The sequence below is a fragment of the Myotis lucifugus genome, unplaced genomic scaffold (assembly GCF_000147115.1).
Source record: "Myotis lucifugus unplaced genomic scaffold, Myoluc2.0 scaffold_27, whole genome shotgun sequence".
Classification (NCBI taxonomy): Eukaryota; Metazoa; Chordata; class Mammalia; order Chiroptera; family Vespertilionidae; genus Myotis; species Myotis lucifugus.
In genome coordinates, this window is record NW_005871075.1 from 5,100,439 (window position 1) to 5,113,435 (window position 12,997).

Below are 12,997 nucleotides of genomic sequence, written 5' to 3' on the forward strand. Positions count from 1 at the left end.
GTACATATCATAAGAGTAGAGCTCAATGAATCTTCACAGTGTAAACATGCTTGTGTCAACAGATCAAGAATCAGAATATTGATAGGAAGCACTGCTTACTGGTATCTTTTGGTGAATAAAAGTTTTTAATTTTAAGCCATGCTAATTAGTCTTTTCCTTTAAATTAGTGCTTTTTATAATCTTCACTAAGGACATGAGGATATTGTTGCACTTTTTTTTTTTTTAGCAGCTTTAAATTCATACTTTTTCTGGATTTATTTCTCGTATCTACTATACAGTAGAAGTCAAGACTTTTTTCAGATAGATATCCCATGGATCTGGTGCTATTCATTAAAGTAACAACCCTTTCCCAAGTGACACGTCATAAATTGACCATATAGGTGTGACGTTATTTCTGGACCCAATAGATGGAACATCTATCTCTTCGGTTTCATTGGTCTATTTGTTGATGCTTGCCCCAATAACACCGTATCTTAAGTACTACAGATTTATGATAAACTTTGATATCCAAGACTATAAGTCTTTCAACTTTGTTCTTGTTCTTCTTTGAGATGATCTTTGCTATTCGTGGGGCTTTTCATTTTCATACAAATTTTAGAATTAAATTGTTAATTTCTAAAAAAATTATTCTTAAGATTTTTTTCTGGGGACTGTATTAAATCTAAAAGGTAAGTTTGGGGAGAATTCAAATTGCACAACACTGGGTCTTTTATTCCATGAATATTTTATATTCCTTTATTTGTCTTTAATTTTCTCGAAATGTTATTTGTTTTATATTCACTTTATGCATATTTTGTTATATTTATTCCTAGGTATTTCTTATTTCTATATAGTATAAATGGTTTTATTTTTTAAATTATTATTTCTAATTGTTTATTGCTGCTTTATAGAAATGCAAATAATTTTCTAAAGTGACCTTACTAAATTCACCTCCTTATTTTAGTGTTTTATCTATAGATTCTTTTGGGTTTCCTCAAACACAATCATGCCTCTAAAAAAAAATAGTTTAAGTGTTTCTTTTTCCATCACCATATACTGTTTTATTTTCTTTTTAATTCAAATTCATACTTTCTGGTACCTTTCCATGAGTCTGTAGTACTCTGCCTAGATAGAAAAAATCAGTAGGCATACCTACTATGAAGTTTCCATGGAAATATTGGAGCATGTAAATCATTCCTTTGGACTCAGGGATTAATAACTTCCAAATCATTTTTGTTATATTCTTTTGGGGAAATGTTGTTAGAATATATCTACTGCTGAAGCTACATTTTTAAATGTGTTACATATTTTCTGGTAACTTGCATTGAGAATTGATTACTGTGAAAAATAAACTAGAAAACTGTTCTGGAGCCCAGAGCTTAATGGACAAATGTTGGGGGTTACAGTTCCCTAATTTGTTGTACTCTTTTCTGAAATCTGAAAAGTTAATGAATTTGACTTCTAATTATATTTCCAGCACTGACTTTTTCATTCATGTTATCTAATTATTGTTTTCCTCAATCATTTGTTAAATAAAATTTCAGTCATATGTTGTCATCAGAGGGAATACGATTTCAAATTAGAATTTGAGTTTCTAAATGGAAGCATTTATTAAATATGAAACCAAACATTTCCTTTGGGTAAAAATGCAGATATGCTAAAGATATTTTAATAAAATCAAAACCATAGATTTGAAATATGGCATTGAAAGGTATTTGGTGCGTTGATAAAGTTCCCTGGAGGACTCTGGATGTTTAAAGCAACAGTTTGATTGAACAGAACAATAAATGCAGGGGTATTTTTTCTCTTTCTTTCTCATCTACTAGAAAAATATAGATAATAGAGCTCATTTATTTCCTTAACATTTCAGAGCTCTGCAGATGGGAAAACACAACCCAGTGGAAATTATTTCTGGCAACCTCGAGAAGATATGTTAGCATTTTGTGGCATTTCTTTCAGTGACATGTAAAGCATGGCTTTCCCTCATTGCAGTGTCACAGTGAAGTGTCACAATAAAGCCAAAATAGTGTGCCTCGGGGAAAACTAGGGAAAGGGACCATTTTCCATGCGCACACAAAGGGTAATATTTATTATAAAGCCTTTTCATTTTAGCTCCAAATGCTGTCGGGGGCCATGGCTACTTTGCAATGGAGAAGCGCACAGAGTGTGAGATTTAAAGCAAATGTTATGTATAAACCTAATGTAATTTATGTAAATATAAATTAGACGTAAAGAGAGGAAAGTGCCTTTATGGACATGCAAGCATGCATACATCCGCACAGTGTGTCGGAGAGAGATGCTGCAGAGTGGCAACATCAGCCTGATGTTGATGGAATCCAAAGAGCACTGATCTGGGAGTCAGACCAGCTCTATCTTGACCTACTTTTGTTCTTACCAGCCCAGATGTTACCTTCTACCTGCCACATGTGATATGAAAATTGTTACCCTTGTTCTATGGATAAGGGATTTGGTTTTCCAAAAGACTCAATTCTATGTTACAGATTACACCAGGGGTCCTCAAACTTTTTAAACAGGGGGCCAGTTCACTGTCCCTCAGACTCAGTTGGAGGGCCGGACTATAGTTTAAAAAAAACCTATGAACAAATTCCTATGCACACTGCACATATCTTATTTTGAAGTAAAAAAACAAAACGGGAACAAATACAATATTTGTATTTGCATGTGGCCCGCGGCCCGTAGTTTGAGGACCTCTGGATTACACAGCTAATATGACTTAAGGAATGTCATTTGATACACACAGTGTATCAAATACAATAACTTTATTTTCAGTTAAATGTGTACCTTTGATAAAACCTTGTATTTCTTCTTCGTCCTTGACACAGTTATTATTTGGATCCAAATACTCATCTTGAGTTTTATTGCCATTAAATGCCACCTGGTTAGATTCATTCTACTGCTCCATCTCTGGACAGTTTGGGGGTCTTGATTACATTCCTCAGCATGCTTTTCATTGCCGCAAGTCAGTAGCACCCCCAGAGCTAATGGACATGGTCGATACCTGCACCCGAAGCATGGGCCAACACCCGGTGACAGGCAGCTTCCTTCCAGTTAGAGAGGTGGCTGGTTTATCCAGGCACCACTTCACCCAACTGCCACATGCATATGGAAATCACCCAAGTTCATTGTTCTGATTTGGCGACACGCAGGAGGGAGCCTGAGCCTTGGGGCCCGCAGACTGGGATTTAGCACCACCAATGACCGATCTGTGATTTGGGGAATGTAATTAGTCTTTATAAGTACACGTAGGTAACAGTGTTAACCAGACAAAGTTGTAAGGGTGTTGCAGGTAGTAGATGTGTAGTCCCATTCATCACCATCAAAGAAAAACAGGACATTTTTCTGGCTGACCAGTTCTTTTTAACCACCCCGACCACCCACGTCGCCTTGATCAGTGTTTCCAGGACTGACACAACTTCATCTTCGTGAACTTTCTCAGTCTCTTTCCATTGTTATGCTTAAGTTGGTTTTAAGAATCCACTCTTTTTTTCCTGCTTTAATATATGAGTGACATTTTTTAGAACTCTTTTATTTTCTATAAACCTTAGTTTGAGATAATGGTTTAGTGGTCTTGTATTTCTTCTGAGCATCTTTGATGGAAATTCACTTGATGTAGGAGACTTTCGTTTAGGGAACTTCTTGAACTTTTTTTTATATAACTAGGAAATTTATTCCTTTTGATATGTTTTTTTCTGTCCCTCCTTCTTCAAAGGTCAATCTCCTTGAAAAGAAGGCAAGGGGAAGGGTGTTCTGTGTCTCTGGGCTTGGTCTCATGCTATCATAACCACATTTGTAGGCTGTTTTCTTTGACAAATTGGTAGGTTAAGGCCATGGAAGTTTCTGTTTGCTGCAGTCTTCTTATAAAGGCATATGTTTGCTCTCTGGTTATATTCTCTTTTGCTCTATCTTCTGTGCATGGTCAGTTTAAATTTGAGCTCCGAAGAGAAATTTTACACAAGCACATTAGCTTATTTAGGCACTACACCCTTTTCTTCCTCAGAATAATTTTAAATTCTTCTATTTTAATCTATTTTTGAGAGATTTCTAACCCTCTTGAATGATCTTTCCTTCCAGAATCTTTTTTCCCCTCTAGAAGAAATAGTATTTTTTCTTCTGACATTTTTTAATCTACTCTTTGAAATCCAAGGATGCATGTATAACAATAATCAAGTAATTCTCATGAATGGGCCACCATCTTTGCATTAATGTTTCTAAAGAGAACAACTTAAGGCCTTTATCTATTTAGTAATATTACTGAGCATTTCATCAGTTTCTTAGTGATGGAGTAAGGAATAACATACTACTTTGAGACTCACTGTTGCCTAAACCCTCTGGTCTTCCTGTATCTTGCTAAGAGAATGCTTGTCTTAACTCCAATACGTAGAGTGATCTACATTAAATCCGAGTGAGCTGTATGCAGGAAATCTATTTGAAAGGGCCATCCTCAGGAGCATTTTCAAATAAAATGATATGAGAACAGGAGTAAGAATAAATTGTTGCCCATTCTTGTGAAATCCAATCTATTTCTCCTCCTTTTCTGTGTTTGTTCTGTGTGCTAAAAGGATGAGAGTAAAAAAATAGAATGCCACATAGCATTTTTGGGTGTGTGTGTGTGTGTGTGTGTGGGGGGGGGGTGCTTCTGGAGATGGGCTGATTAAGTGTTCATAACGTCCGCTCCTTTCATTCTCCTTTCTTTCAAGTCAAAGCTCAGGATATGGCATCTCAAGTTTGATGTGCAACTGTGGCAGAGATAAGCAGATAAACAACTATTGAAAAACCTTGCTATTTATCCATCCTGGGCATGTGTGGTTTTTTTTTGTATCCGGTGGTAATTTTTCACATTAGCTGTTTCTTAGGATTAGCAAGCCAGTGCAAATCTTGTTTCATCCTTCCCTGGGTATTTATTGTAGCGCCAAGCGAAGCACAGATTCACATATGCTTCCTCGGGATTAAGGATGATCTTTGGATAGGCAGTAACATAGAATCCACAATCGATTCAGTGGATGGGCTGTTTTCTTTCATGCCAACAACAAACCCTAAACTTTAGGGTTTGCCAAAAACAAGCCCTAGGCTTTTAGTCCCAAGTTCCCACAGACTTGGAGTCATACTCATGAACGTCAAATAGCAGTCAAGTATTTCACCATGTTCTTCATTTGCCTCAATCCCTACAGTGCGGCATATGATTGCTCCATGGCAAAGAAGAGGAGAGCTGAAGAGCAGGCCTCGGGGGTCCCTGTCAACAAGAGAAAGTCCCTGCTGATGAAGCCCAGACACTACAGCCCAAGCATGAACGGCCAGGAGGGGCTCGATACCAGGACGGAGGCGGAGGAGGACAACGGCCTGCTGGGGACCAACGCTCACCGGACCACAGGTAGCAAGGAGGGGCCCAACTCTCCATTTGCCCTCAGGCACCGAAGACTCAGTCTTAGCTTCTGCAGAACACATACAGCTTGTGTGTTTGAATTTGGAAGCAAAATTAAGTATTTTTTTTCACGTCGAATCCATTTAGTGAGGGCTGATTTTTGTCTGTAACTGTGGGATGTCTCAAGCTAAGCACCGGGGAGGCCTTGCCCTGCGTTCATTTTCAAAATGCAGGATTGGACTGTGCCTCTTTTTGAAGAATATAAAAGATACTAAACCTGAAAGCTGACGAATACCTTGACTCCCAAATAGGGTAGATGTCTAATGCCTGAAAGAACCTTTCAAAATAAAAGGGCAGATTTAATCTTGAGAATATTTAAGATATGATATACATGAATAAAACAAAATATTTTTGTTTTGTAAATATATATAATATTAGTTAGCCCTCAAAATATAATTGGTGATAACAACATGGACCAATGCAGGTGGAATGCAATCTTAATATTTTCAACATTTAAAAAATAAATATTTATAGCAACGGACTGCAGAAGGACGTAAAGTTGGCTGTCTAGCATCTCTATCTAGAAAACTGATATAGAAAATTTATTACTGTGCCCACTATTTCCAAAATACAATCATTTTAATTTACCTATAAGCACACATTATGTTTCATGAATTTAATTCTTCACTCATTAAATGCTGTTTGCATTACAAGTTATATGTTGTTACAATTTCAGAATTTTAGGGTGTTTCTCCCCAGTTCACAGTTACTCCCATTGGTCCCTGGTAGTCACAGTGCCTCCAGGAGTCAGAATATCACCAACCACATTGTGCATGAGGCTGAAATTAAAGAACATGCAAAATATCTCAAAAAATTGTATTTAAAAAAAGAAATCTAAAGCTTGACTTATTAGAAAATGAAATTAGGTATTCTAAATTAAATAAACATGTTTTTTCAAATGTGACTTTATAGGAATCAAAATATACCAAATGAATTATAATTTGAAAAAAAAGTATATATTCTACAAACCAAAGGCAACAAGAGTGTTAGATCATAAATATATAGAAATATAGTAACAGCAATAGGTGTCAACAGAACAGATGTAAAAGCATATGAAAGACGAGTGAGCACAAATCTCAGATCACAGTCCACAGATCTCCAGTAATCTTGGCTTACAAGTAGCTTGAGGTTCTGTAGTTAAAAAAAAAGTTATATTCTGATTTGATGATGTTTAAGTAAATTTTCTGACTTTCCTGTATTTAACATATGGCTTAAAGCCTCATGGCTCATTAGTAAATTATAATCATCTTTGACTTTTTTTTGTTTCCTTGAGTTGGTTAGATTTTTGTTGATTCATGAAAATTGCAGATAGAATCTAGAAAGTCCTTGAATCAGTGTGGTTGGACTTGGACTGTATCTGCCCACTGATGGTATCATGATGTGTAACCATTGTAGATGCCTAGTATTAACCAAGAAAATATATTGTCAAAATGTACTCAGTTAAAATTTCAGTTGTAAGTGTTGATGGACATCTATTTGCAGGTTCATAAATGTTACCTATTTTTTATATTAATACTGGAATCACTACTAATAACAATGAATATGCCAAAATTCCAGAAGTAGTGGCCATTATTGTTGAATTTTTAATATATTCTTGGCAAATAAGTTATATCATTTAATCTACCTGAAATGACATGTGTATGATTATGGACAGAATTTTACAGACATGATGATTAAGGACCACGGAGATTTAATGCTTAAGGTAATGCAGCTTGTAAATGTTGGGAAGGACATAATTAGGAAACAATTGAAGAATAAGCAAAATAACCAGCTAGCCATGCTTCAGCAGCTAATTCTCCCCAAGCTCTGACCACCTTCAGAAAGCAGACTGCGCAAAGTTTCTGCAACATTAGGTCAACATTTCCAGAAACGACAGGTCACAGATGCTCCTATCTCTGGTCAAAAGAGCAAAACTCTTTTAAGTTTTCTTCAGTCCTTTGAGCAAGTGATCCCCCACCCTCAGAAGGAAAGAGAGCTAGGTTGGTCCCCAGGCCCAGCGTAAGGGCTTCTCATCTCTCTCTCATTTACTGCTGGTACTCCGAGGTTTTTACCTGGCCAGGGGTGCACCTGGTTGCATCTTCAGTGGGCATTTCAGGTGCTGAAGGGAGAGGGTCTAGTGCTCCTGGAAGTTCACATCATGAGCTTGTATCCATTTAATGGCAAAACTGCACCCTGGACCCTCCGTGTGGTAAACAAGCTCCACCTCACTTATGTGGAGGGCCCCATAGCCTCTGCCTTCCCTATCATCTAACACAGTATCTAGGGGAGGGGGAAGAGAGCCACCTTCCTGAATACCTTCGGGGTGTCACCTGCTCTCCCGCGCTCCCCCGGGATGTCTGCAGGTGCCTCCCCGTGTGAGGGAGGACGCCAGGATCAGAGAGGTTAAGGACCTGTAAGCGCTGGAACAGAGATGCATGCCAGGCCCAGAATCAAGCCTAGGTTCCTCTGATATGAAAGGCAGCCATCTTCTAGTGATTTCAGTGGCAAAATCACAGACTAAGTCACGAGGCCACCCTGGGACATAGAAACACACTCGCATAGAGAAGTAGGCAGCCTGTCACCGAGCTGGGAGAAACAAGTGTCTCGTCGCAGACCTGTCGGGTTCAAAGGCTCCCTCAACTTCTTTCCCCCCTGTAATTACAGTGAAAGCCAGGGAGAGAGGGATTCACGGAAGGAAAGTCGGGTGGCAGCTTTTCAGGCCATCCCTGGAAACCTTCGTGTGCAACGCGCACGGGCATGGCTGTCGGCAGGACTCCTCTCTTTCTGAGGAATAATTAATAAATATTTTCTTTTAGCATATAACAAACAGTTGAACCAAGCAATTATGTAAACTGGAAATGACCCAAAATGCTAGCAGTTGGCAGCGGCACAGCGAAGTGCATTGTCGTGCACATGTGCATTTTTTGTCACTCCCGCCTCTCTGGTGATCTGCACTTAATAGGAATATTTTAAACTATGTAGCTAAGCAACAGAGGTAATTGTTGCTTTCTAGAGCTTTTGTTAGCACTCTACCACAGCCCAAATATGCATAATTAGGTATAATGTCTATAAATCATTATTGTACACATGTGGGTAGTTAAGTGGAGTGAGAGAATAGTTCAATGAATTGAGCATATTCACTGAAAATGCTTTTTATTTGTTTTCTGTAGTTCATAATACTTTAAAATTATCATAACCCTTTACACTTTCTCTTAATCACCAACCGTGATATTGAGAAAAACTTCATTTGCATTTTAGACTATGTTTAATATATTATTTAAACCTGGAGTTCCTCTGATATGAATTCAGGAGAGGATAGGCCATCCTATCAAACATTATGTGCTTGTTTATCCAGTCTCTTTTCTAGGAAGTAAAATGTTAAATTTTTCAGTTTATGTTGAATAGATCCCAACAAAAGACTGCACCCTATAATCAGCATTATTTAAAGGGGCTAGTGTTGTGACTAAATTCTTCCCTTCATCCAAAAATGCTTTTAGTTACTATGGCAATATTTACTTGATCCTGGCAGTCCAGTGTTGATTTAGGGAGATAATTACCAGAAAGGAAGATGATGGAGATGTATTTTTGAGTGTCCTTGTCAGAGACAATGTTTATAAAAAAAAATTAAATGAGACAAAAAAAGGCTCATTGTCTTCTGCTCAGACACCCTCGCCCACAGCCCTCACATGGGATGGCTGTGCTTTTCTTCCGTCCAAAGGTGCTTATTAACACAGAATGCACTTCACTTGGTGTCTTTAGCAGTCCTTCAGGTAGCTGATTATTTTGTGTTGCCCGTCCCCCACTCCCCTCCTGCTCCTCCTCCTTCTCTTCTTCCTCCTCTTCCTCTTTTTTGGTCATAGTATTCACTAAAGGAAGCATTGCTGGGTTGTCTGGTGCATTTCACAGCCTGGTACGTGCTGGGTGCTGTGCTCGCTGGAGGACACCTCGACCTGGGCAAGGGTTAGGTCATCAGATAATCTGGACCCTTCACTGGTGTGTTTGCACTGGGATGCACACACACACACACACACACACACACACACACACACACACACACCATCTTATCACCCCCACTGGGCCATTGCTGAGAAGGAAAGGGGGTGATGTGAACACTGCCCTGGGACAGGAGGGATGGGTGGACTGTCCCAGGCAGACCAGCACTGGGGCCTGTTCTCACTCATGGGCTCCTTGACTGTCAGGACTCCAGCTGGTCCTGCACCGAGAACAACAGTTGACATTCAACATCCTCCAAACATCCCCATCTCCCGTCTCATTTCCTTTTCACACAAATGCACGAAGCACCAGACCAGAAAATGTGTTACTGGGTAAGGCGTTATTTGATCATGCTGATTTTCCCATTTGCTTGTCTTTCCTTCCACATGGAACTTTTGGGTGACAATTCTGAAAGTGGTCAGGAAATCTAGAAAGCTTTCAGAACTTGTTTAGTTATCGTCAAGTAGATGAATTTCGTATTTTAACGAAATCCCATAAAATCTGAAAGTATGTCTGAAAAAAACTATGAAGACAGAAAACTGAAACCAAATAAGCTTTGAAGATATACTGCCATGCTAACGGAGAAATCTGATGACTATTTCCTTTATAATGCATGGCATTATATATATTTGATTTCTAGGTGGCTAAGATTTGCAAATGTAAGAGGTAAGTAACAATAATTTCGCATTCAGCATTCTGTTACTGCTTCAGTACCCTAGAAGTACTTAGTTCTTAATATACTGAAAATTCTAATAGCTCATTTCTTTAAAGGTAATTCTCAGAATATGAAGGTGTAAGTTTTGTTTTAAGAAGATATATATTTTCTCCCTAATGCTTTTAAAATTAATAGAGCCTACATATTCACATATTTTACATATTATATATACATATGTATGTATATATTGTGTGTGTTTTCTTAAATTATTTTGAAAATATTTTTTAAATAATTTTTAATTATTAAATAAATTTAAATAATTTTCTTAGAAAAATTTCCATAAACGATTTTTGTTCTTGTCTTTCAAATATTGGCATGTGTTTTTCCCCATAGAAGAAATCATGACAAAACCTCTGGATGAGAATGTTCATTCAACTGCACAAGAAAACTCTCATGGGAAGGAAGACAGATACGGTTGCTACCAAGAGCTCGTGGTCAAATCTTTGATGCACGTGGGGAAATTTGAAAACAGTGCATCTGTCCAGACCACAAATGAAAACTTCAATGACAGTGGCATCCAGTCTCTCAAAGCAGAGAGCGACGAGGTGGACGAGTGCTTTATGGTTCATTCCGATGACGGAAAAGACCACATCGGCGACTCCCAGCGGAGATTCTGCTCCTCCGATGACAATGAAAGCAACTCGGAAAGTACAGAGAACGGCTGGGACAGTGGCTCCAACTTCTCCGAAGAAGCCAAACCACGTAGAGTTCCAAAGTATATTTTAGTGGATGATAGGAAAGACATAGTGGAAGTCCCCGAAATAAAGACCGAAGGTGACAAATTTATCTCTTGTGAAAACAGGTGTGATTCTGACCCAGAAAGGAGAGACCCGCACAGCGCTCGCACGGATGCACTGGAGGGCAGAGCGCAGGCCCCCTTCCCCGGGGCCGAGGAGGATGACAGCCAGTGCCTGGCCGTGATGACAGAGGAGTCTGTGGACCTGGAGAAGGCCAAGGGGAACTTAAGTTTGCTGGAGCAGGCCATCGCTCTGCAGGCCGAGCGAGGCTGTACTTTCCATAACACCTACAAAGAGCTGGACAGGTTTCTGCTGGAGCACCTCGCAGGGGAAAGGAGACAAGCCAAAGTTACCGACATGGGTGGAAGACAACTCTTTAACAATAAACGTAAGACATGCTTTTGCATTTTCTTTAGAAAGAAAATTGTGTTAGGGTTGGGAAAAAAAAATTAGTTCAGACTTGATTACTTCTTCCAGATAGCTGTTTGGACAACTTCACACCATTTGAAAACTAGTTTATATTTTATATTATAAAATAAGCAATTTCTCTAAATTGTTCTCAGATCAAGCTTGGTCAGTTGTGTAGTGTTTTGACACACGATAAAAGGATCATTGCCTCTATTTCTTCTAATTTGATTGCTTTTAAAAAGAATATAGTACTTTTTTAAAAGTACTTTATTGTACATTAGAAGTATATTAGTCTTTATTGGATTTTAAATCATCATATTAATCAAGTTATTGGATTTTAAATCATCATATTAATCAAGTCAATTCCAGAAATTTATTATTTCTTTCCCACCCTCTTTCTGGGGTCATCTGACTGTCTTTAAGCTTCAAAATAGCCCGGCCAGCTTGGCTCAGTGGTTGAGCATCAACCTATGAACCATGAGGTCATGGTTCAATTCCTGGTCAGGCCATATGCCCAGGTTGCCGGCTCCATCCCCAGTGAGGGACGTGCAGGAAGCAGCTGATTAATGCTTCTCTCTTATCATTGATGTTTCTATCTCTCTCTCCCTCTGAAATTAATAATAATAATAATAAAAAAATAACGTTAAACTACTTGCAAGTCAAGCAGGATGATCTATCTGATCCTTCTTAGGATAAAACTGGCTGTTAATGCTTTTATAAGCCTCTGCTTTTTACAAGCTCTCTAACTCAGGGTCCACAAAAATCTGGGCCAAGCTTGAATGCGAGAGTAAATAAGCTTAAAATTGTTCCTCAGACTTTAGGGAAATTGTGTTTTCTCTCCCATAAAGATAATCCCCTCCCCCACTCCACCCCCAACCTTGCACAAGGTGGGCCTGATGATGATTTTTTACAGTTAAGTGGAGTTTCCCAAATGGTATGTAAGTGCCTAGAAAGCTAAGATGTGTATTTCCAGGATCTCATGAGACTCACTGCTCCAGAACTCGACATTTTTAAAGCAAGTTTGTCAATTGATTCTTGGACACCCTGAAGGCTGGTAACCACAGAATCAGGGAAAATCAAGGTGGTGGCCCGAAGCTTGTGCTTATTAGAAGAGTTAGATGTTTGGTTGCTATTTATGCATGAATGAATGGTTTTGTCATTTTAAGTCTGTTTTACTACTCACCTGCAATCTTATTAGGTATTGCCTTGCAGCTCAGAGCTGAGAAAGCAGAAAAGAATAAGATGACGTCACGTAGTGAGGAACTAGATAATGCTATGCAAACATTCTGCCAGGGTTGGGATGGGGACAGAATATTAATGACGTGTGTGTGGTTTGGGACAGGACACTGTATTTAGCTCTGTGTACTCCACTAATAGGCAACTGTTGGATTTATCTGCGTGTTTGGTTTTTTTTGTTTGTTTGTTTTGTTTTTTAAATAAACTACAAGCCAGAAAAAAAGAAATTTGCTTCCAATTCCCCAACTCATAATATCTAATATATTACATTTCATTCATCCTAAGATACAGAGTTTCCCAGTTTAATATCTCTGAAATCACAGAATGTGCCATAATTAAATTTTAATAGTTTTTTCTTTCTTACTAGCATACAAATTATGTTTCATCTTACAATTGATGAAATCTTCCAGCCAATGTAATCCAGTATTTGGAGAAATTTTAATTATTTGTGCTACAGCTTGAAATACTTGATCCTTGGGTCAATTTTATAGACCTTTTGAAACTATTTTT

General features: G+C 38.4%; 1 protein-coding gene across 4 annotated transcripts in view; it reads left to right on the forward strand.

The window, feature by feature from the left end:
- The first annotated feature begins 5,175 nt into the window (after positions 1-5,175).
- The window catches only part of ST18 (ST18, C2H2C-type zinc finger), a 60,010-nt gene continuing 52,188 nt past the window's right edge, over positions 5,176-12,997 (forward strand). Inside the window, exons 1-3 of one of the 4 annotated variants that reach the window (XM_023751900.1) lie at positions 5,179-5,368; positions 10,440-10,821; positions 10,909-11,231. In XM_023751900.1, the coding sequence (XP_023607668.1) occupies positions 5,188-5,368; positions 10,440-10,821; positions 10,909-11,231 (886 nt within the window). In that variant the 5' untranslated portion in view covers positions 5,179-5,187. Of the gene's footprint in view, positions 5,369-10,439; positions 11,232-12,997 lie in introns of all 4 variants that reach the window. The other 3 variants (XM_023751899.1, XM_023751901.1, XM_023751902.1) reach the window with 3 other exon arrangements.